Raw genomic sequence first — 20,487 nt, 5'->3', positions numbered from 1 at the left:
GGACTAATTTATTTATGTATTTATTTATTTAAATGAGGTAAACCTTCCATCCTTCCACTGAATGAATACATGAACATGCATTCCAGAAGTTGGACTCTTATATAAAACGTTTTGTTTTGTTACTCTGAGTGTAATGGACATATAGTAGCTTATATAAAAGTTCACTTTTTTAACAGATTTGAAAAAAAATCTGTCTTTTTTAACTGCACTAGTTATGTTAACTCTTGTATTACTCCCAATATTTATCAATTAGAATACTGTTGGATTTATGTATACAGCTTCCTGTGATCATCATGTTTTAACCACACCTCCCTCAGTCATGTGTCACACAGGTCAGAGGAGACAGTTGCCAATGCATATTTAAACTTTGAAAACACCCCGATCTAATCATTGTCCATTCACCGAAGTGATGTGGATCTCACAGGCTCTAGTTCTTGTTCTTCTTCTTGCCTTTGGGCTCAATCCCTCAGTGCTGGTATCAGGTTCAATACATTGTAGATTGCGAGGAATTTCCAGACCCCCTGCACTCTTCAGGGAAGGAGATTTTGTGATTGGGGGAGTTTTTTCATTTCACTCTTATGTGCGCATTGTAGAATTCAACTACACTAGCCAGCCTGAACCTATGCAGTGCACAGGGAGGTCAGTCGCTTCAGAGAACAATGTCCCACATTTGTGAATATTTAGAGCTGCAGAATGTTAAACTGTGGTCTTTTTACAGGATGTTTTCCAGAGAACTGCGTTTTGCTCGCGCCATGGAATTTGCCATAGGCCAGATCAACAACAGATCAGACCTGTTGCCAAACATCACATTAGGCTACCGGATATATGATTCCTGCTCTGCGGTGCCAATGGCTGTCGATGTTGCATTCCAGTTTGCGAATGGGCAAGAAACTGACATCGTGATAGATGCTTCCTGCCCCCAAGTAGCCAGTGTTGCTGCCATCGTGGGGGACTCTAGCTCAACACCAAGTATAAGCATGTCCCGAGTCCTAGGACTTTTCAGAATCCCACAGGTTTCAGGATCATTTTTATATACAGAAAAATGTGTATATCCCACAAACTGTAATATTCAGTAACACAAATCGTGTTAAATCTTGAAGTGCCGCATTAAATGTTTTCAAAGTAATAAACAACCATGATCTGAAAATGTGCATTATTAGTTCCTATAAGTCTCCTGCTGTTTTGTAGGTGAGTCATTCTGCCACCTGCGCCTGCTTGAGTGAAAAGCAGCAGTATCCTGCTTTCTTCAGAACCATCCCCAGTGACCATTACCAAGCAGCTGCTTTGGCCCAGCTGGTCAAACACTTTGGCTGGACGTGGATTGGGGCTGTTCGCAGTGATTCAGACTATGGTAATAAAGGGATGGCATCATTTTTGAAAGCTGCACAAATGGAGGGGATTTGTATTGAGTACTCTGTGGCCTTCTACAGGACAAATCCTCGTAGCAAGGTGAAGAGAGTCGCTGATGTTATCCGCAGCTCTACCTCACGTGTCATTGTAGCTTTTATGGCATCAGGCGACCTGCGGATCCTGCTGGAAGAGTTTGCACTGCAACCTCCACCCCGACTTCAGTGGATCGGCAGTGAGTCGTGGGTAACAGATCCTGAGATGCAGAAATTTCAAGTGTTTTCTGGTGCTGTTGGTTTTTCGATTGAGCGATCAGTGATCCCTGGATTCCGGGATTTCCTTCTGAACATTCCAGCAGCACAGTTGTCCCAGTCAACATTGCTTAAGGAATTTTGGCAAGACACATTTAGCTGTTACATGCCTGGGACAAAATCATCAGTCGATGCAGACCAAGGAGTCAAAATATGTACGGGCACTGAAGACCTGAATACTGTACAGATTCCTTACACGGACACCTCACAACTGCGGATCACAAACCTGGTGTACAAAGCGACATATGCCATAGCACATGCCATTCATGGTGCTGTGTGTGAGAACAGTCCACACTCAGTGTCTCAATGCTACAAAAACATAGCCGTCGAGCCAAATCAGGTAAACTATTTAAATCTAAAACAATTTCTATCTACATTTTGTGAAAAAAAATAAAAACAAAGCTATGCTGACATTTCAAATATTGAAAGGGTGCTAGGTTCTAGGCTCTTGTGTGAGTAAAAGGGGGAGAACAATAATAGTATGTAATAAATGTTATTTTTCAAACCATTATTATTTATAATAATGATATAATAACAGTTATAAAACAATAATAATATTTTATTGCATGCCCACTTTAAATCACAAAACAGCCTAAAACCCTGTGACCTTGCAGCGATAACAATAGTCAGTGGAGTTAGTAGTAATCACGGTTCTAGTAGAAATACCACTATTGTTACCACTACTTATAACAATAACTGATGTATTTTCTGCTGTATATATCCCTTCTGTCTTGAAGAATTTGAGAATGTTTTAGTACCACATATTCAGACTTTTTTTTCATGTTCAGGTTTTTGTGCAATTAAAAAAAGTTAATTTTACTATTAATGGATATTCAGTAATGTTTGATGGCAATGGGGATCCTGTGGCCACATATGAACTCATAAACTGGCAAAAATCCAATGATGGGGCCATTCAGTTTGTGACAGTGGGTCGATATGATGCCTCTCAAACCAAAGGTCATGAGTTTAGCCTGTTCAGGAACATCACTTGGGTGGATGGACGGGGAGAGGTAAAAGGGATCTATTAACAATACTTTCATATACAACATCACATCAATGTGCATAAGAGAATGCTATATTTACAAGTGTGTGTTTTAGGTCCCTGTGTCAGTGTGTAGTGCAAGCTGTCCCCCAGGCAGCAGGAAAGCCACACAGAAAGGAAGGCCTGTCTGCTGTTATGACTGTGTACCATGTGGAGAGGGGGAGATCAGTAATGACACAGGTGTAGTGTATGGCACACACACACACATATACAAAGTATATCTATTGACAAAACAGGCAATGTATTTCTATTTTAGATTCCCTGGACTGTGTCTCCTGCGCCAATGAATACTGGCCTAATTCTAAGAGAGATGAATGCCTGCCTAAACCAGTTGAGTTTCTTGCATGGGACGAGGTTCTTGGGATCATATTGGCTGTTTGTTCCATTGCAGGAGCCTGTATGGTTGTTGCTGTGGCTGTTATATTCTACAGACACAGGTCCTCTCCCATTGTCAGAGCCAATAACTCTGAGCTGAGTTTCCTCCTGCTCTTCTCACTGACTCTGTGTTTTCTTTGCTCTCTGACTTTCATTGGTCGGCCCTCTGAATGGTCCTGTATGCTGCGTCACACTGCATTTGGAATTACATTTGTCCTCTGTATCTCCTGTGTTCTGGGGAAAACTCTAGTTGTGTTAATGGCCTTCAGGGCTACAATTCCAGGCAGTAATGTCATGAAATGGTTTGGTCCTCTACAACAAAGACTCACTGTTGTTTGTTTTACATCTGTGCAGGCTCTGATATGCACACTGTGGCTGGTGTTGTCACCTCCATTTCCCCTTAAAAATATGATGTATTACAAAGAGAGAATCATTCTTGAATGTAACCTGGGATCTGCTGGGGCTTTCTGGGCCGTGTTGGGTTATATTGGCCTCCTGGCTGTCTTGTGCTTTGTTTTGGCTTTTCTGGCTCGTAAACTGCCTGACAACTTTAATGAGGCCAAATTCATCACATTCAGCATGCTGATATTCTGTGCTGTCTGGATCACCTTTATCCCAGCTTATGTCAGCTCTCCTGGCAAGTTCACTGTAGCTGTGGAGATATTTGCGATTTTAGCCTCTAGTTTTGGTTTGATTGTATGTATATATTTTCCTAAATGTTATGTAATTGTATTCAGGCCAGAGCAAAATACAAAGAAGCATTTAATGGGAAAAGTTCCATCTAAGGCTCTCTGAAATCATAAATGTAGATGCATGGTGATCTTTTTAACTTCACTGATTTTTTCAGTTAAATGTTTCAGTATTTTTTCATCAAACCAATTATGCTGAAATAATACATATAATAAATTCAAAGTTTTAGTTTTAGATTTTAATAATTATAAATAAAACATATAATCAATTACTTTTATTACAAATGCATTTATCACGAACACACTTACTTACAGATGTAAGCATGTACAAAAAAAATTCTAATTTACAGGTTTTCTGATAAATAATTCTGCATGTTTGAATGAGTAAATTGTAATCAAGGAAACAATTCCTAGAAGCTTAATCTGCTATGATTTTATGAAAAAGCCCCAAACCATGTGGCACCAGCCCAAGATTTCCAATGTGTACAGTTGTATGTAAAAGAGTACAGTGATTAGCTCAAAATGTATGTTACTGCAAATTGTTCAGTGAATAGAAGACATAGATTTCCTTCATATGCAAAATTATATAATTATAAAATGCTGAAAATAAAATATTGATTTGAGTGAACATTTTGCCTTTGGGTAATCAGTCAATCTTCAGTTCACAAAAAAAACTCACAATTAATTTTGATTGGGACGATTAGACAATGATGAACCAAAAAAATGGTTCATCATAAATATTGCAAGTGGGTGGCTTTAACAATAGGAAGTTTTTCTTCTGGTTCATAGGCGAGTGTGTTACCCACTAGGCTACTACCACCCATATGGTCCAATAGTCAGATGTGACCTGCCCGCTCACACTGCAATTTTCTGCAATATCCCACTTGTGGGACTAATAAAGGTTGATCTTATCTTAAACAAGCAATATGAACACATCAGACTCATGTACCTAGAAGCACAAACATCAAATACAAAGCAGAAGGGGAATAAGAACCCACACAAGTAGCAATGTTCAACAATGCAACATTTTTGCAATTTTGAACACAGAAAAATCCAAAAAGAGGCAGCAGCATGCGTGGCTACAATTTTGTGGCATTGATTATCCCATGTGAAAAACAGAAGTCACAGATGCACAACACCTCTATTTTTAAATAAATTTAAAGAACAAAAAGAGCCAACAGAAACCGTCACAATGGTTTGACATGGCTAGGCAGTAGATCTGAAATTCTGTCACAATGGCTGGACATGGCGAGGAAGAAGGACGCATATGCATGATGTCACGAAACAGGAGTTTAATACATGGTGAAATCACCAAACAATAACCCGATGGCGAACAGACACGAACAGGGCAGCTTTATACAATCATACACAGGTGAACACAATCAGGAACCATTAACACAGAACCAACATGAAACTCCAGTCCAAACTCCGGACCCAGTAACCGTAAATGAATGAGTGAAGGAAACATGAGAATCAGATGTTTTATCTTTTTGACCTGTTTTATTTATTTTTTTATTTAAAAAAATTAAGTGAAAGTGAAGTGATTGTCATTGTGATACACAGCAGCACAGCACACGGTGCACAAAGTGAAATGTGTCCTCTGCTTTTAACCCATTACCCTGAGTGAGCAGTGGGCAGCCATGACAGGGCCCGGGGAGCAGTGTGTAGGGACGGTACTTTTCTCAGTGGCACCTCAGTGGCACCTTGACGCTTCCTTAACCACTAGGCCACCGCTGCCCCATTTAGTGGTCGCTCGGCAAAATTAGATCCACCTGGCTTACAATTAACAGGCGAACACAAGATACACTTTACGCAGGACAGGGTAATGGCACCACCTGGTGGGCATGTGGCCATGTTCCTTTACCTGAGGGGAAACAAAAAACGAATCTCATTTAATTGTTACTTTATATATCTCCTCCAGACTGTTCTCCAAGGTCAAAATGTCAAACATCATAAAGCTTTGAGAATGTCTTTCACAGCTCAACGAGTCGAGGCTTCATGTGCTGCATACACACCACACACTGTGCCTCAATGTTTGCACTTCAGTTTTGTGTTCACAAACCCACTCAGTTTGAATTGCTGGTTGGGACCTGGCCGGGAGGGGTGAATAAGCATTCTTTACATTATGTCCTCTATACAACACATGACAGCTGTTCAAGATGAGATTCAGCCTGACTAGGAATTATCACAAGTGAATAATTGGCTCAAAATGAGCTACAAATCGCACAGTGTATGTGATATAATGACTTTAAACCACACCTACATCAGTCATGTGCTTTTTTGCAATCACATCAGCAGAGAGTGTGTAACTGTGATATTTAAGCGTATGCGAAACACTCCTTGACCTGGCAGTGTCACTCCAATGAAGTCATGATGATATCCCGGAGTCTAGTCGTAACCTTTTTTTTGGTCTTTGGGCTCAGGTCTCTGGTGCTGGTGGCAAGTTCAGTCAGCTGCAGATTGCAGGGCACTGGCACGCCATCGGCATTGTACAAAGATGGGAATTATGTAATTGGTGGGATTTTTTCCTTTCATTTCTACACACGCATAGTGCAACACAACTACACCAGCCGTCCTGTGCCTATGCAGTGCACAGGGAAGTAAGTGAGGTTGGGAAGGAACAGGGGTAAATCTAAAAACAATGTTTTTAAAGGCTTGACATTTCAATGCTTTTTTTTTTTTTTTTTCTCCTAGGATGTTCACTAGAGGTCTGCGTCATGCTCGGGCTATGGAGTTTGCCATTGAGCAGATCAATAACAGATCAGATATCTTGCCAAACATTACATTAGGCTACCAGATATATGATTCCTGTTCATCTGTTCCATTAGCCGTTCAAGCTGCTTTCCAGTTTGCGAATGGAAAAGACCCTGAAGCTGTAACTGATGCCTCATGTTCCAAATCAGCCAGTGTCGCTGCTATAGTGGGAGACAGTACCTCAGCTCCAAGCATAGGCATGGCCCGAGTTCTTGGAGTTTTTGAAATTCCACAGGTTACAGGCTTTTTAAAAAATGCTAGTTACAACATATGATTAAATTTGTGTTTATTTACTTAATTCTATGTACATAGACTGTAAGACCTTTCACACTGTAAGACCTTTTCGAGTGTTTTAGCCTTTTGGTTGTTTTTTTTCTGTAGGTGAGCCATGCTGCCACCTGCGCCTGTCTGAGTGATAAGCGGCAGTATCCTGCTTTCTTCAGAACCATCCCCAGTGACCAATACCAGGCAGCTGCACTGGCCCAACTGGTCAAACACTTTGGCTGGACGTGGATCGGGGCTATTCGCAGCGATTCTGAGTATGGTAATAATGGGATGGCGACGTTTTTGAGAGCTGCAAAATTGCATGGCATTTGCATCGAATACTCTGTGGCCTTTGACAGAACAAATAGTCGTAGCAAGATAAAGAGAGTTGCTGAAATCATCCGTAGCTCTACCTCAAACGTAATCCTTGCTTTTGTTTCTTCAAGCGATCTGCGCATTTTGTTAGAGGAGTTAACAACACAACCTCTGCAACCTCTTCAGTGGATTGGTAGTGATTCATGGGTTATAGACCCAGAGATGATAAAGTTTGGACTGTTTGCTGGTGCTGTTGGCTTTTCTATTGAACGGTCACTGGTCCCTGGATTTCGGGATTTCCTTCTGGACGTTCCAAAAGTACAATTGTCCCAGTCAGCATTGCTTCAAGAATTTTGGCAAGACACATTTGGCTGTGTGATGCCTGGCATGTATGCACAGACCTACATGGACCAAGGAGTCAAAATATGCATAGGCAATGAAGACCTGAGTACTGTACAGATTCCTTACACAGACACTTCACAGCTGCGGATCACAAACCTGGTGTACAAAGCGACATATGCCATAGCACATGCCATTCATGGTGTTGTATGCAACAATAGTTCATACTTAGTATCTCAGTGCAATAAAAACAAAGCTGTGGAACCACATCAGGTAAAAAATGTGGTGACTATGTTTTCCCAAATATTCACTTATTGTTAAAATAAATTATTTTAAAAAGTTGCCACACTTCCCCATACATTAAAAGAAAAGTAATGAAAGGAATGCAATATCTTTTTTATTATCAGTAAACCCTTCTAAATTTATCATAGAGTTAAAAAAGCATATTCCTCACAATTTATTAAGCAATATAAAACTGATTTTTCAATGTTGTGATTAATCCTAATTCAGGTCCTTGAACAACTCAAAAAGGTCAATTTCACCATTAATGGCTATTCTGTCAGTTTCAACGATTATGGGGACCCTGTGGCCACATATGAGCTCATTAACTGGCAAGTATTGAATAATGGGGCAATTGATTTTGTGACAGTGGGTCGCTATGATGCCTCTCAACCCAAAGGCAATGAGTTCAGACTGAGCAGGAACATCACCTGGGTAAATGGACAAAAAAAGGTATGATTGGTACACAAAATATTAATGACAATATTTATTATAATATAAACAACATAAATCAATGTATTTGTTTATTGCATTTCTTTCTGTGTGGTGTGTAAGGTCCCTGTATCTGTGTGTAGTGAAAGCTGTCCACCAGGAACCAGGAAGGCAGCACAGACAGGAAGGCCTGTCTGTTGCTATGATTGTGTACCATGTGGAGAGGGGGAGTTCAGTAATGAAACAGGTCACCTTTTTTCCTTTTGAATAAAATATATGTTGCAAAGGCCAAACTAAAGTCACAATATTCAAACTGTATTTACATATTTATGACATTTTCAAAAACGTATATCCTTTTTTTCCCTACCAAAACAGATTCCCTGGGCTGTAGTGCCTGTCCTAATGAGTTCTGGCCAAATTCACAAAGAAGTGAATGCCTTCCTAAACCAGTTGAGTTTCTTGCATGGGACGAGGTTCTTGGGATCATATTGGCTGTTTGTTCCATTACAGGAGCCTGTATGGTTGTTGTAGTGACTGTTATATTCTACAGACACAGGACCTCTCCCATTGTCAGAGCCAATAACTCTGAGCTGAGTTTCCTGCTGCTCTTCTCACTGACTCTGTGTTTTCTTTGCTCTCTGACTTTCATTGGTCGACCCTCTGAATGGTCCTGTATGCTGCGTCACACTGCATTTGGAATTACATTTGTCCTCTGCATCTCCTGTGTTCTGGGGAAAACTCTAGTTGTGTTAATGGCCTTCAGGGCTACACTTCCAGGCAGTAATGTCATGAAATGGTTTGGCCCTCTACAACAAAGACTCACTGTTGTTTGTATGACTTTTGTACAGGCCTTAATATGCACACTGTGGCTGGTGTTGTCACCTCCATTTCCTTCAAAAAATGTCTCACATTATAAAGAGATAATCATTCTTGAATGTAATGTGGGTTCAGCATTTGGATTCTGGGCCGTGTTGGGTTATATTGGCCTCCTGGCTGTCTTGTGCTTTGTCTTGGCTTTTCTGGCTCGTAAGCTGCCTGATAACTTTAATGAGGCCAAATTCATCACATTCAGCATGCTGATATTCTGTGCTGTCTGGATCACCTTTATACCAGCTTATGTCAGCTCTCCTGGCAAGTTCACTGTAGCTGTGGAGATTTTTGCTATTTTAGCATCTAGTTTTGGACTGATTACTTGTATATTCTTCCCTAAATGTTACATAATTATTTTCAGACCAGAGCAAAACACAAAAAAGCATGTGATGGGAAAATCTAAGGCCCTCTGAAATAGCGAGAGCCTATATTTTAAAAGTGTATGAGTTGATGTTAACTGTGTTTTAAGCCTATCCAGGTTTTTAAATGTATATAATACTATTAGAATATTGTGTAAGTGGTACAAGGTACTATTGCTCTTTTTTTAATGCCACATTCAGGAACTGTATGTAAATGTTCAGTTAATATTTTGTAAAGCTGTTTTAAATTTGTACAATGCAAATATCTCTTTAACTCATAATATAAAGAAAATGCCAAACCAATTTTTCAAAACTCTACATTTCTCTAAACATTTACTTGATCACTCATTCCTATTAACAAAATCTATTATTGTAATACACAGATCTTGCACTTGTATATTTTCAGATTTTTTTTTTTTAAATGAAAATATATGTAATACATTTCATAGTGATGGACCAGGAACATCTACACACACTCAGCCATCCACCAGGCCTGCTGCAGTATCTCTTCCAGTGGATCAGACAACATTGGCCACCCTCACTCCTCACATACATCAGGGTGTGGCCCTTGTAAGAGATGCTTAAATGCTTACACTAGCCATTTTCCTGCTTCAAACAAATTCAACACATGTAAGTGGTCAGGTCAGTGATATTTCCTGAGGGTTCTATCTAATTTCAGCAGGATCATGCACAATGTGTTAGTGCCCTTATTTACAATGATTAGTTATTGTGATAGTTGAGTGGAGCAGGTCGGATTACATGTCTTGCTCAGAGGAACAAATGTAGGTGTTTGAGCCTGTAACCTTTAAGTCAATTGGTTTTTAGGTGATTATGTGCTTATGGTACATCCATTAGAATCATGAAAGAACCAGTAGTGAATTCCTTTTCTGGAATACCTTTGGTAGAATTTACATGTCTGCAACACCGTGGCAAAGTAGCACCCACATAACTGCTAGCATCCAATGTTACCAACAGAACAAGGCCCAGATCACCACCCTGCCTCTGCCAGACTATATTCTTCCCGTAGTTCATCCTGTTCCAAATCAATTTCTCAAACAGATATCCACAGGATCTAAAATATTTTAATCTCACATCTTGCCATTGCTTCAGTCTAGTGCATGCATACATGGCTGTGTCTACCACCCTAAAATACAGCGGTATTTTTTTTTATCTACTACCAGCCTATTAAACTGACTAGATGTCATATAATCAGCATTAGTATCCATTTTTGAAACTGTGTGAAAAGACCTGGTTGGTATAAACATAATGCATGATAGCAGATGTGGGCCACACCTCCTTTATTCTAAAAAAAAAAAGGAGTGGTTTAATGTCATCACACTTGAAGGAAACAAAGACATAATGGTATTTAAACCTGCACACAACAAATCTTGACAAGCTAGGGTCCTCGGAAGTAATGTGGATCTCACAGGTTCGAGCTCTGAATTTGTTACTAGCAGTGCTACAAGCAATGTCAGAAGCAAACTCTTCTGGTTGTAAGCTACAGGGGACTTCCACACCTCCGGCACTCTATAATGATGGGGATTTTCTAATTGGAGGAATTTTCTCCTTGCACTATTACATGCGTGTTGTGGAACACAACTATAGCAGCCGTCCTGTGCCACTACAGTGCACTGGGAGGTTAGTGAGAATGGGTAGGACAGATAACTTATGAAAAAAATACTTGTCTTATCCAAATCAAACTTTATTTTTGTAATTATTGATGAGCGTCATTATTATGGTTGTTGTTATTATTGCTTTTGTTATTATTATGTTTATATGCAGGTTGTCCTCAGAGGAGCTGCATTTTGCTCGTGGCATGGAATTTGCTATAGAACAGATCAACAACAGATCAGATCTTTTGACCAACATTAAGTTAGGCTACCAGATATATGATTCTTGTGCTGCTGTTCCAATGGCACAGAAAGTGGCCTTCCAGTTTGCAAATGGACAAGACACTGAAATTACAATGGTGACCTCCTGTTCAAAGGTGGCCAATGTTGTTGCTGTGGTGGGTGCAAGCAGCTCAACACCAACCATGGCAATGTGTCGAGTCCTTGGTCTTTTTGGAATTCCACAGGTAATAACTTTCCACTTTATTCTCAGAATTGTATTGCAAATATATAGTTCAAATAATTACACTAGGTACATTAATCCATATCATGGTTATAGTAAAACCCATACAAAGTTACACAGTGCATATTTAAATTCAAACTCTCATTTTAATACTCAGCAACTCTTTCTTGTGTTCCTACTGCTGCTATTTAACGGTTAACAGGTGAGCCACTTCGCCACCTGCGCCTGTCTGAGCGATAAGCAGCAGTATCCTGCTTTCTTCAGAACCATCCCCAGTGACCAGTTCCAGGCAGCTGCTCTGGCCCAACTGGTCAAACACTTTGGCTGGACGTGGATTGGTGCTGTGCGCAGCGATTCAGACTACGGTAACAGTGGAATGGCATCTTTTCTGGCAGCTGCACAGAAAGAGGGTATTTGTGTGGAGTACTCGGTGGCCTTTTACAGGACAAACCCCCGCAGCAAGGTGGAGAGAGTTGCAGACGTGATCCGCAGCTCTACATCACGAGTCATAGTAGCGTTCCTTGCTTCAGGAGAGATGCGCACCCTGTTGGACGAGTTTGGACGACGACCTCCACCCCCACTTCAGTGGATTGGTACAGAATCATGGGTGACGGACCAAGAAGTACTGAAATCCGGACTATTTCCAGGAGCTGTTGGTTTCGGTATTGAACGCTCTGTGATCCCTGGTTTTCGAGAGTTCCTCTTAGACCTTTCACCTTTAAAGGTGTCAAATTCACCATTGCTTAGAGAGTTCTGGGAGGGAACTTTTGACTGTCTGTTGCCTCTGATAAATACTGTCCCATCACAAGGAGTTAAAAAGTGTACAGGCACTGAAGACCTGAGTGTTTTAAAAAATCCTTACACAGACACTTCACAACTACGCATCACAAACATGGTGTACAAAGCAACATATGCCATAGCACACGCTCTTCACAAGGTTCTGTGTGAAGACAAGGAAAAAGCATTGTCCCAGTGCAATAAAAACAAGGCTGTGGAGCCACAGGAGGTAAATATTCAGAAAAAGTCCAGAAGTGTTTTGAGAAGATGCTTTTAAATATGTTATATGTATTATAGGTTAAGGTCAGGGAAAAAATTATATAAAATAAAAATGTAATAAATAAATAACATAAAAAAATGAACTGTATGTTATAGAATTTTTTTAAATTTTACCCTAGCATAATTATGGCATAAATGTTTTTGTTGTACAATAACTTAGGTCCTTGAGCAACTTAAAAAGGTTAACTTCACAGTAAATGGATACCCCGTCACTTTTGACTCCAATGGAGACCCAGTAGCAACATATGAGCTCATCAACTGGCAAGTAGCTGAGGATGGGGCCATGCATTTTGTGACCGTTGGTCGTTATGATGCATCTAAAGCCAAAAGTCAGGAATTCACCCTTACCAAAAACATAATCTGGATGAATGGGCAGACACAGGTAATCTTGAAGGGTCTTCAGTCACTCTCTTGAATATTCTAAACAATTTGACATTGACACCAATGATTATACAGTTTATTACTATATATGCTACATCTTGTGTCATTTTAAGGTTCCTGTGTCAGTGTGTAGTGAGAGCTGTCCCCCAGGCACCAGGAAGGCAGCACAGAAGGGAAGGCCTGTCTGCTGCTATGACTGTGTTCCTTGTGGAGAAGGGGAGATAAGTAATAAAACAGGTATTTTTTGGTGAAAACATATCAACAAATGCAATATGTGATATTTGAAACATTTAGTCATCTTTTTTCACATTGCTTTGCACAGATTCCCTAGACTGCATTTCCTGCCCTGAAGAGTTCTGGCCAAATTCTCAGAGAGATGAATGTCTACCTAAACGAGTTGAGTTCCTGTCATGGGACGAGGTTCTCGGGATCATTTTGGGAATTAGTGCAATTACAGGAGCATGTATGGTTGTTGCTGTGGCTGTTATATTCTACAGACACAGGTCCTCTCCAATAGTCAGAGCCAATAACTCTGAGCTGAGTTTCCTGCTGCTCTTCTCGCTGACTCTGTGTTTTCTTTGCTCTCTGACTTTCATTGGTCGGCCCTCTGAATGGTCCTGTATGCTGCGTCACACTGCATTTGGGATCACATTTGTCCTCTGTATCTCCTGTGTTCTGGGAAAAACAATAGTTGTGTTAATGGCCTTCAGGGCTACACTTCCAGGCAGTAATGTCATGAAATGGTTTGGGCCTCCACAGCAAAGAATGACTGTTGTTTGTTTCACTTTTGTTCAGGCCCTGATATGCACCTTATGGTTGGTTCTGTCACCACCGTTTCCCATTAAAAATATGTCACAATACAAAGAGAGAATAATTCTTGAATGTAACCTGGGATCTGCTGGGGCTTTCTGGGCCGTGTTGGGTTATATTGGTCTCCTGGCTGTCTTGTGCTTTGTTTTGGCTTTTCTGGCTCGTAAGCTGCCTGATAACTTTAATGAGGCCAAATTCATCACATTCAGCATGCTGATATTCTGTGCTGTCTGGATCACCTTTATCCCAGCTTATGTCAGCTCTCCTGGCAAGTTCACTGTAGCTGTGGAGATATTTGCAATTTTGGCATCAAGTTTTGGACTGATTGCCTGTATTTTTATCCCTAAATGGTTTGTAATTGTGTTCAGACCAGAGCAAAACACTAAGAAACATTTAATGGGCAAAGTGCCATCTAAGGCTCTCTGAAACTAAAACTAGAGTTGCCAAAATAGCTGAAATCGATGTAGACATAGATGTATTTGATCAATGTGTTAGGATTGGACAGAGAGCCCTGTATTTGTTGAGGCAGCAAATAATTTCTATATGTGTTTGTATACAAATAAACATATTATTCTTTAAAATAGAAATGCTTTTCAATAAACAATTTTACTAATAACCCACCAAACAGTCCCCAATTATCATATTTCTGATTTGTCTCCAGCACAACGTTCTATGTTGGATGTTACCATGACAGTTAAATCAATAACCAGTCATCTGTTAGTTCTTGTGTGACATTCTGAAAAAGACTATCCTGGTTAGGTTTCTATTCTAGATTGGTCTTCCAGATGCTGGTACATCAAAATGCTTTGGTTTATTTATATTTTTGGGACATATCTTTAGTTTTTTTAAATAATAATGATGGAGCGGAAGAGATCCGTTTTCCCATCACTACCCAGAATGCCCTGCATGATTTCATAATATACTTTTCTCATGGGGATTGTGGTGTTGCTTGCTGCTATGGACTTGACTGTTACCTGCTATAATGGTGAGTATTAGTTTGGTTGGCGTGCTATGCAGCCACACAAATAAAGCAGAGCAACAGGCCCACAATTCATAAAACACATGATCATGTTCATGAAAGCAATGATTATATTCAGTGACACATTGATGTTGAGGGAACTGTGGCTTGTGGTCTTTGGCCACTAAGCGGCGCTTGATTAAGTTAAGTGAAGTGATTGTCCATAACCGCTAGGCCACCACTGCCCCAATGATTGGTGGTGTATTCATGCAACAACTATGATGCATAAATGTAAATCTTATCACTACACTTACTTTGGGGTCTAAAAAGTAAGTTCTGTGAAGGAAAATATGTCTGGAGAGCCTATGTTACTCCATGTGACATGGGGTAGAACAAATAAGTGAGCTATAAGAGAGAATGCCTTAATATATGTGACGACATTAATTCATTCATTCATTCATAAGCAAGGGCCAAACTGTCTCAATCCATCCAAACAGCAAAGCGTGCACACGGGCAGAAAATCCACAGCCACTTCCAGGACAGTGGAGCCACACGGCTCATTTGGCAGGGCATCCAGGCTGGTACAAACTACAAACTCAACCTCTGTGACAGTAGCCCCTCCCTACCAGATGTGCTGAATGGCTTTTAAGTGTGATTCGACCCCCAATGTAACAGTGAGGAAATCAGACTTTCCTCCCAGTGATCAGGTGTTGGGTCTAACCAGATGAATCTCAAGGCCATGAAACATAAGAAGACTCTGCTGCCCTCCACCCTGGACCCTCTGCAATTTGCCTATCCTCCGAAACATTGCACAAATTATGCCGCAGTAACCCAAGTGCCCAGGACCTGCACTGCTTGACTTGCATGTGTCCCATGCTTAGGCACTTTACGTAGCCTGGTTTATCGGTGCACATGTGAACTTATAGTATGTAACTTTCTTTAAATGTTACATGTAGCACCTGGTTACAGAGAAACGTTGTTTTGCTTCACTGTGTACTGTCTAACATGTATGAAGCTGAAATGAAAATAAAGGTCAACTTGAACTTCAACATTCATTTATAGAGCACATTTAAATACCTATCAGGTTGCAGGGTCAGAGGCGCAATTGCAGGAACAGGAATAACAGAGTCTGGCTGAGGATGGTTGAGTGGGGGAATACACAGCTGTATTTACCATGGCGTAGGCATACTGGAAGACAGCAGTCTTGACATCACCGTCAGTCGACCAAAGTCCTGTACAAGTAAGTTAAATAAAACAATACAAATAGAGCAATAAAACATAAAAGCAATGAACAAAGCAATATTGTACAGTCCAATTAACAATATGCAGGTCATGTGATACACATTGAAAATAGTATATCATCCTCAACCAGAGCAGAATACCAGTTTATACAAAGGTGTTTTGAGTGACATTTTTAAACCAGCAAAGTCCTGGGCAGATGCTTGGAAAGGGAGGCTAATACAAAGCTTCCAGTGAAAAAGCCCTTTCCACCTTTATTGTTTTAGCCTGAACCTTGAAACACGTAGGAGTTGTTTTGATGATGAATAGTAAAATGAATCAGGATATGCATGTTATGTGGGGTGATGACAATAAAAATAACTGATATAAGTGTGAAGTAGGTGTGGTTAATGACAGCACAGGTGATTAGGGACCCTCATATACTAGTATGTAAACCTGCACACTGTCCTCTGCCTCACCACTAAAGCAATGTGGGTCACAGAGATTGCAGTTCTGCCACTGCTTTTAACTCAGGTGATCCTTGGACTCCAGGCTGAAATGTCAGAGGCAACATCTATCGCCTGCAGACGACAGGGGACTCTGATGCCCCCTGCACTCTCTAAGGAGGGAGATGTTTTGATTGGAGGGATTTTCTCCTTCCACTATGAGCACATCTTGGAGCAAAACTACACCAGCCATCCTATACCTCTGCAGTGCACTGGAAGGTTAGTGCAGCTGAACAGCAGAGTAAAACCAAGGCTGTCTTAGCTTTGCGTTGCATTTGAATTTGTAAGTAGTGAATAAGTGAGAACAAAGCATTGTTTTTTTGTTCAGATTGTACTCTCGGGAGCTACGTTTTGCTCGAGCAATGGAATTTGCCATCGAACAGGTCAACAACAGATCTGATCTTCTGCCAAATATTACCTTGGGCTACCAGATTCATGATTCTTGTAGTGCTGTGCCTACAGCTGTGAAGGCTGCATTCCAGTTTGCAAATGGGCAAGACCTGGAATTTACCACAGGTTCCTCCTCTTGTACTGCAATGGCCAATGTTGCTGCTGTCGTTGGAGACTCAAACACAACACCAAGCATAGGAATGACCCGACTCCTTGGCCTTTTTGGAGTTCCACAGGTCTTGCAGTCTCAAATGTGTATTTTATGTATTATGTAAATATGTTTGTGTATGCTTATTTTGAAGTAGCATTGAAGAATGTTATGAGTTAATATTCATGGTTGTGAAATTTAAAGACTCAAATGTGGCTTCTCTATAAATCTTAGGTCAGTCACTTTGCTACCTGCGCCTGTTTGAGTGATAAGCAGCAGTATCCTGCTTTCTTCAGAACCATCCCCAGTGACCACTTCCAGGCAGCTGCACTGGCCCAACTGGTCAAACACTTCGGCTGGACGTGGATTGGTACTGTTCACAGTGATTCAGACTACGGCAACAATGGGATGGCATCATTCTTGAGTGCTGTGCAAAACGAGGGATTGTGTGTGGAGTACTCAGTCGCCTTCTCCATTGCAAGTTCTCACAGCAAAGTGGAGAGAGCAGCTGAGGTCATTCGTAGTTCCACATCGCGGGTTATTGTGGCTTTTGTCGATGCAGGCGACATGCCCATCCTGATGATGGAGTTACAAAAACAACCTCCACCCCCACTTCAGTGGATCGGATGTGAATCATGGGTGACAGATCCAGAGATCCTGAAGTTTGGGCTGCTGGCAGGGGCAGTTGGGTTTGGTATTGAACGTTCTGTGATCCCTGGCTTTCGAGAGTTCCTTTTACAACTTCCTGCAGCACAGGTATCCAAATCACTCTTGCTGCAGGAGTTTTGGGAGGACACATTTAACTGCAAACTGCCTGTAACGGAAAGTAATATGGAAAGCAAGATTTTCCAGCAAGATTTTCAAAAGTGCACTGGGACAGAAGTCTTGCAAGATGTGAACATACCTTACACGGACACTTCACAATTGCGCATCACAAACATGGTGTATAAAGCAACCTATGCAATAGCGCATGCTATACATGGAGTTGCATGTAAGGACAGAATTAACTCATTGCCCCAATGCAACAGAAATGCTGTATTGCAGCCCTATCAGGTAAATTAGAAAAAAAAATTAAGCAAATTTCATAGTATTCTTGGCAATCAATTAATAGAACAATAAAGGCAGTATATATACATTGAAGGGGTAAAAAGAAAATGTGTCAAATTGTTAACGTTAATAGTTAATGTGTCAGGTTTTTTTATGTTAATGAAATTATGTAATGTTCTTACACTTCAGGTCCTTGAAAAACTTAAAAAGGTTAACTTCACTGTAAATGGATACCCTGTTGTTTTTGACTCAAATGGAGACCCTGTGGCCACATATGAGCTCATTAACTGGCAAGAAGCTCCGTACGGTACTATGAAGTTCGTAACAGTGGGTCGCTATGATGCATCTAAGCTCAAAGGCCAAGAGCTTAGTCTAATCAGAAATATCACTTGGATGAATGGAAAAACACAGGTGTGATTCTGCATTATCATCTCTAATCTCCATAGTAAAATTGTCAGTAAATCTGGTACTGACAACATGTGTACTGTGTCTCTGTGTGTGTGTGACAGGTACCTGTGTCAGTGTGTAGTGAGAGCTGTCCCCCAGGCACCAGGAAAGCAGCACAGAAAGGAAGGCCTGTCTGCTGTTATGACTGTTTACCATGTGGAGAGGGGGAGATCAGTAATGACACAGGTAGATCAGTTACATTTTCAAGTTTGGCATTTTGCCATTTAGGCTTGAACACATATTTTGTGTGAAGCCGCAAAATCATGTGTCTGTGTGTGTGTGTGTGTGTGTGTGTGTGTGTGTGTGTGTGTGTGTGTGTGTATATATATATATATATATATATATATATATATATACCTGCCAATAGACTTGCCTAATTATTTACACTATGCCACTTACCCAGACTCCTTGGATTGTATTTCCTGTCCTGATGAGTTCTGGCCAAATTCCTACAGAGATGAATGCCTGCCTAAAGTTATTGAGTTTCTGTCACTGGATGAAGTACTTGGGATCATTCTGGCTGTTTGTTCCATCACAGGAGCCTGTACAGTTGTTGCTGTGGGTTTTATATTTTACAGACACAGGACCTCTCCCATTGTCAGAGCCAATAACTCTGAGCTGAGTTTCCTGCTGCTCTTCTCACTGACTCTGTGTTTTCTTTGCTCTCTGACTTTCATTGGTCGGCCCTCTGAATGGTCCTGTATGCTGCGTCACACTGCATTTGGAATTACATTTGTCCTCTGTATCTCCTGTGTTCTGGGGAAAACTCTAGTTGTGTTAATGGCCTTCAGGGCTACACTTCCAGGCAGTAATGTCATGAAATGGTTTGGTCCTCCACAGCAGAGAATGACTGTTGTCTGTTTTACATCTGTACAGGCCCTAATATGCACCTTGTGGTTGGTATTGTCACCTCCATTTCCTATAAAGAATATGTCACTGTACAATGAGAGAATCATTCTTGAATGTAACCTGGGATCTGCTGGGGCTTTCTGGGCCGTGTTGGGTTATATTGGCCTCCTGGCTGTCTTGTGCTTTGTTTTGGCTTTTCTGGCTCGTAAGCTGCCTGATAACTTTAATGAGGCCAAATTCATCACATTCAGCATGCTGATATTCTGTGCTGTCTGGATCACCTTTATACCAGCTTATGTCAGCTCCCCTGGGAAGTTCACTGTAGCTGTTGAAATATTTGCCATATTAGCATCTAGTTTTGGAGTGATTGCATGTATTTTTGTTCCAAAATGTTTCATAATCCTTTTCAGACCAGAGCAAAATACAAAAAAACATTTAATGGGAAAAGTGCCATCCAAAGCCCTTTGATGTCACAAACTAATAACTAAACATGATTCCAGCATGTGTCTAAACATGACTGACTTAATTCCAAGCATTTGTCAACTTTTGTTTATTATCCATTTATGTGTTGGCTTTTGGAGACTGAATTGTATATTCAGTAGTAAATGAAAATCCATGCACTAAAAAAGACTCATTAGTGCTATTTACAAAGTTTTGATATTTTGTTTTATTTCTTTGTATACAACATCTTCGTTCTATTGCCACTTCCTTTGTAAGGACATTTTCTTGAAGCGTGCTGATTTTGATGATATGATAAGGTTTGTAATGCACATAGCACATTTAATTGCAATATAGCCACTCTCATTGCTATTGTTTGCCTAAGAAGATAGAATTTTGATTAAAAAACTTGTTTTTAAAAAAGGAGATGTATACAGCACAGATAGAGCATTTATAGTTTTACAGAAATGTCAAATGTAAGCTCTTACATGAAAGTAAGTAACTGTCCACTGAAATCATTCAAACTGACAATCGGGAGCATGCACACAACAATGAAAAAACTACTCACTACAGGTCGTCATGTGAGAGGAAGTACACGGAGCAGGAGGTGAAGGATTATAGGAAAGTGAAGTGATTTTCATTGTGAAACACTACAGCACAGCACATGGTGCACACAACAAAATCTGTCCTTTGCTTTTAACTCTGGGCAGCTGTCATGGCAGCATTGTGCTTTGCTCAGTGGCACCTTGGCGGATCGGGATTCGAACCGGCAACCTTCTGATTACGGAGC

The 20,487-nt window shown here is 40.6% G+C and overlaps 4 protein-coding genes across 4 annotated transcripts; all 4 read left to right on the top strand.

The window, feature by feature from the left end:
* Positions 1-607: 607 nt before the first annotated feature.
* Positions 608-4,227, top strand: LOC114769368 (extracellular calcium-sensing receptor-like). Its single transcript, XM_028962314.1, has 6 exons — positions 608-639; positions 731-1,013; positions 1,189-1,998; positions 2,447-2,668; positions 2,757-2,880; positions 2,957-4,227. Exons 1-6 carry the CDS (start codon positions 623-625, stop codon positions 3,868-3,870), a joined length of 2,370 nt encoding a protein of 789 aa, XP_028818147.1. The 5' UTR covers positions 608-622; the 3' UTR covers positions 3,871-4,227.
* A 1,900-nt stretch (positions 4,228-6,127) lies between these two features.
* On the top strand, positions 6,128-9,542 carry LOC114769015 (extracellular calcium-sensing receptor-like). Its single transcript, XM_028961680.1, has 6 exons — positions 6,128-6,364; positions 6,459-6,753; positions 6,900-7,709; positions 7,947-8,168; positions 8,271-8,394; positions 8,523-9,542. Exons 1-6 carry the CDS (start codon positions 6,135-6,137, stop codon positions 9,428-9,430), a joined length of 2,589 nt encoding a protein of 862 aa, XP_028817513.1. The 5' UTR covers positions 6,128-6,134; the 3' UTR covers positions 9,431-9,542.
* Positions 9,543-10,789: 1,247 nt separating this feature from the next.
* On the top strand, positions 10,790-14,312 carry LOC114768971 (extracellular calcium-sensing receptor-like). Its single transcript, XM_028961559.1, has 6 exons — positions 10,790-11,014; positions 11,159-11,453; positions 11,652-12,455; positions 12,666-12,887; positions 13,000-13,123; positions 13,209-14,312. The coding sequence occupies exons 1-6, from the start codon at positions 10,791-10,793 to the stop codon at positions 14,120-14,122; spliced, it is 2,583 nt and encodes an 860-aa protein (XP_028817392.1). The 5' UTR covers position 10,790; the 3' UTR covers positions 14,123-14,312.
* A 2,108-nt stretch (positions 14,313-16,420) lies between these two features.
* On the top strand, positions 16,421-19,783 carry LOC114769026 (extracellular calcium-sensing receptor-like). Its single transcript, XM_028961704.1, has 6 exons — positions 16,421-16,597; positions 16,707-17,004; positions 17,151-17,969; positions 18,153-18,374; positions 18,473-18,596; positions 18,814-19,783. Exons 1-6 carry the CDS (start codon positions 16,431-16,433, stop codon positions 19,725-19,727), a joined length of 2,544 nt encoding a protein of 847 aa, XP_028817537.1. The 5' UTR covers positions 16,421-16,430; the 3' UTR covers positions 19,728-19,783.
* Positions 19,784-20,487: the final 704 nt, after the last annotated feature.

Source organism: Denticeps clupeoides, chromosome 19 (assembly GCF_900700375.1).
Source record: "Denticeps clupeoides chromosome 19, fDenClu1.1, whole genome shotgun sequence".
NCBI lineage: Eukaryota > Metazoa > Chordata > Actinopteri > Clupeiformes > Denticipitidae > Denticeps > Denticeps clupeoides.
This window is presented reverse-complemented; position numbering and strand designations above follow the sequence as displayed.

Bases quoted from the DNA above. Each gene is read 5' to 3' on its own strand.
- LOC114769368 (XM_028962314.1), top strand. The intron at 1,999-2,446 runs GTAAACTATTTA...TTTCATGTTCAG, and splicing joins TAGCCGTCGAGCCAAATCAG to GTTTTTGTGCAATTAAAAAA. The intron at 2,669-2,756 runs GTAAAAGGGATC...TGTGTGTTTTAG, and splicing joins GGGTGGATGGACGGGGAGAG to GTCCCTGTGTCAGTGTGTAG.
- LOC114769015 (XM_028961680.1), top strand. From the start codon at position 6,135: ATGATGATATCCCGGAGTCTAGTCGTAACCTTTTTTTTGGTCTTTGGG. The intron at 6,365-6,458 runs GTAAGTGAGGTT...TTTTTCTCCTAG, and splicing joins CCTATGCAGTGCACAGGGAA to GATGTTCACTAGAGGTCTGC. The intron at 8,395-8,522 runs GTCACCTTTTTT...CTACCAAAACAG, and splicing joins GGAGTTCAGTAATGAAACAG to ATTCCCTGGGCTGTAGTGCC.
- LOC114768971 (XM_028961559.1), top strand. From the start codon at position 10,791: ATGTGGATCTCACAGGTTCGAGCTCTGAATTTGTTACTAGCAGTGCTA. The intron at 11,454-11,651 runs GTAATAACTTTC...AACGGTTAACAG, and splicing joins GTCTTTTTGGAATTCCACAG to GTGAGCCACTTCGCCACCTG. The intron at 13,124-13,208 runs GTATTTTTTGGT...TGCTTTGCACAG, and splicing joins GGAGATAAGTAATAAAACAG to ATTCCCTAGACTGCATTTCC.
- LOC114769026 (XM_028961704.1), top strand. From the start codon at position 16,431: ATGTCAGAGGCAACATCTATCGCCTGCAGACGACAGGGGACTCTGATG. The intron at 18,375-18,472 runs GTGTGATTCTGC...TGTGTGTGACAG, and splicing joins GGATGAATGGAAAAACACAG to GTACCTGTGTCAGTGTGTAG. The intron at 18,597-18,813 runs GTAGATCAGTTA...CCACTTACCCAG, and splicing joins GGAGATCAGTAATGACACAG to ACTCCTTGGATTGTATTTCC.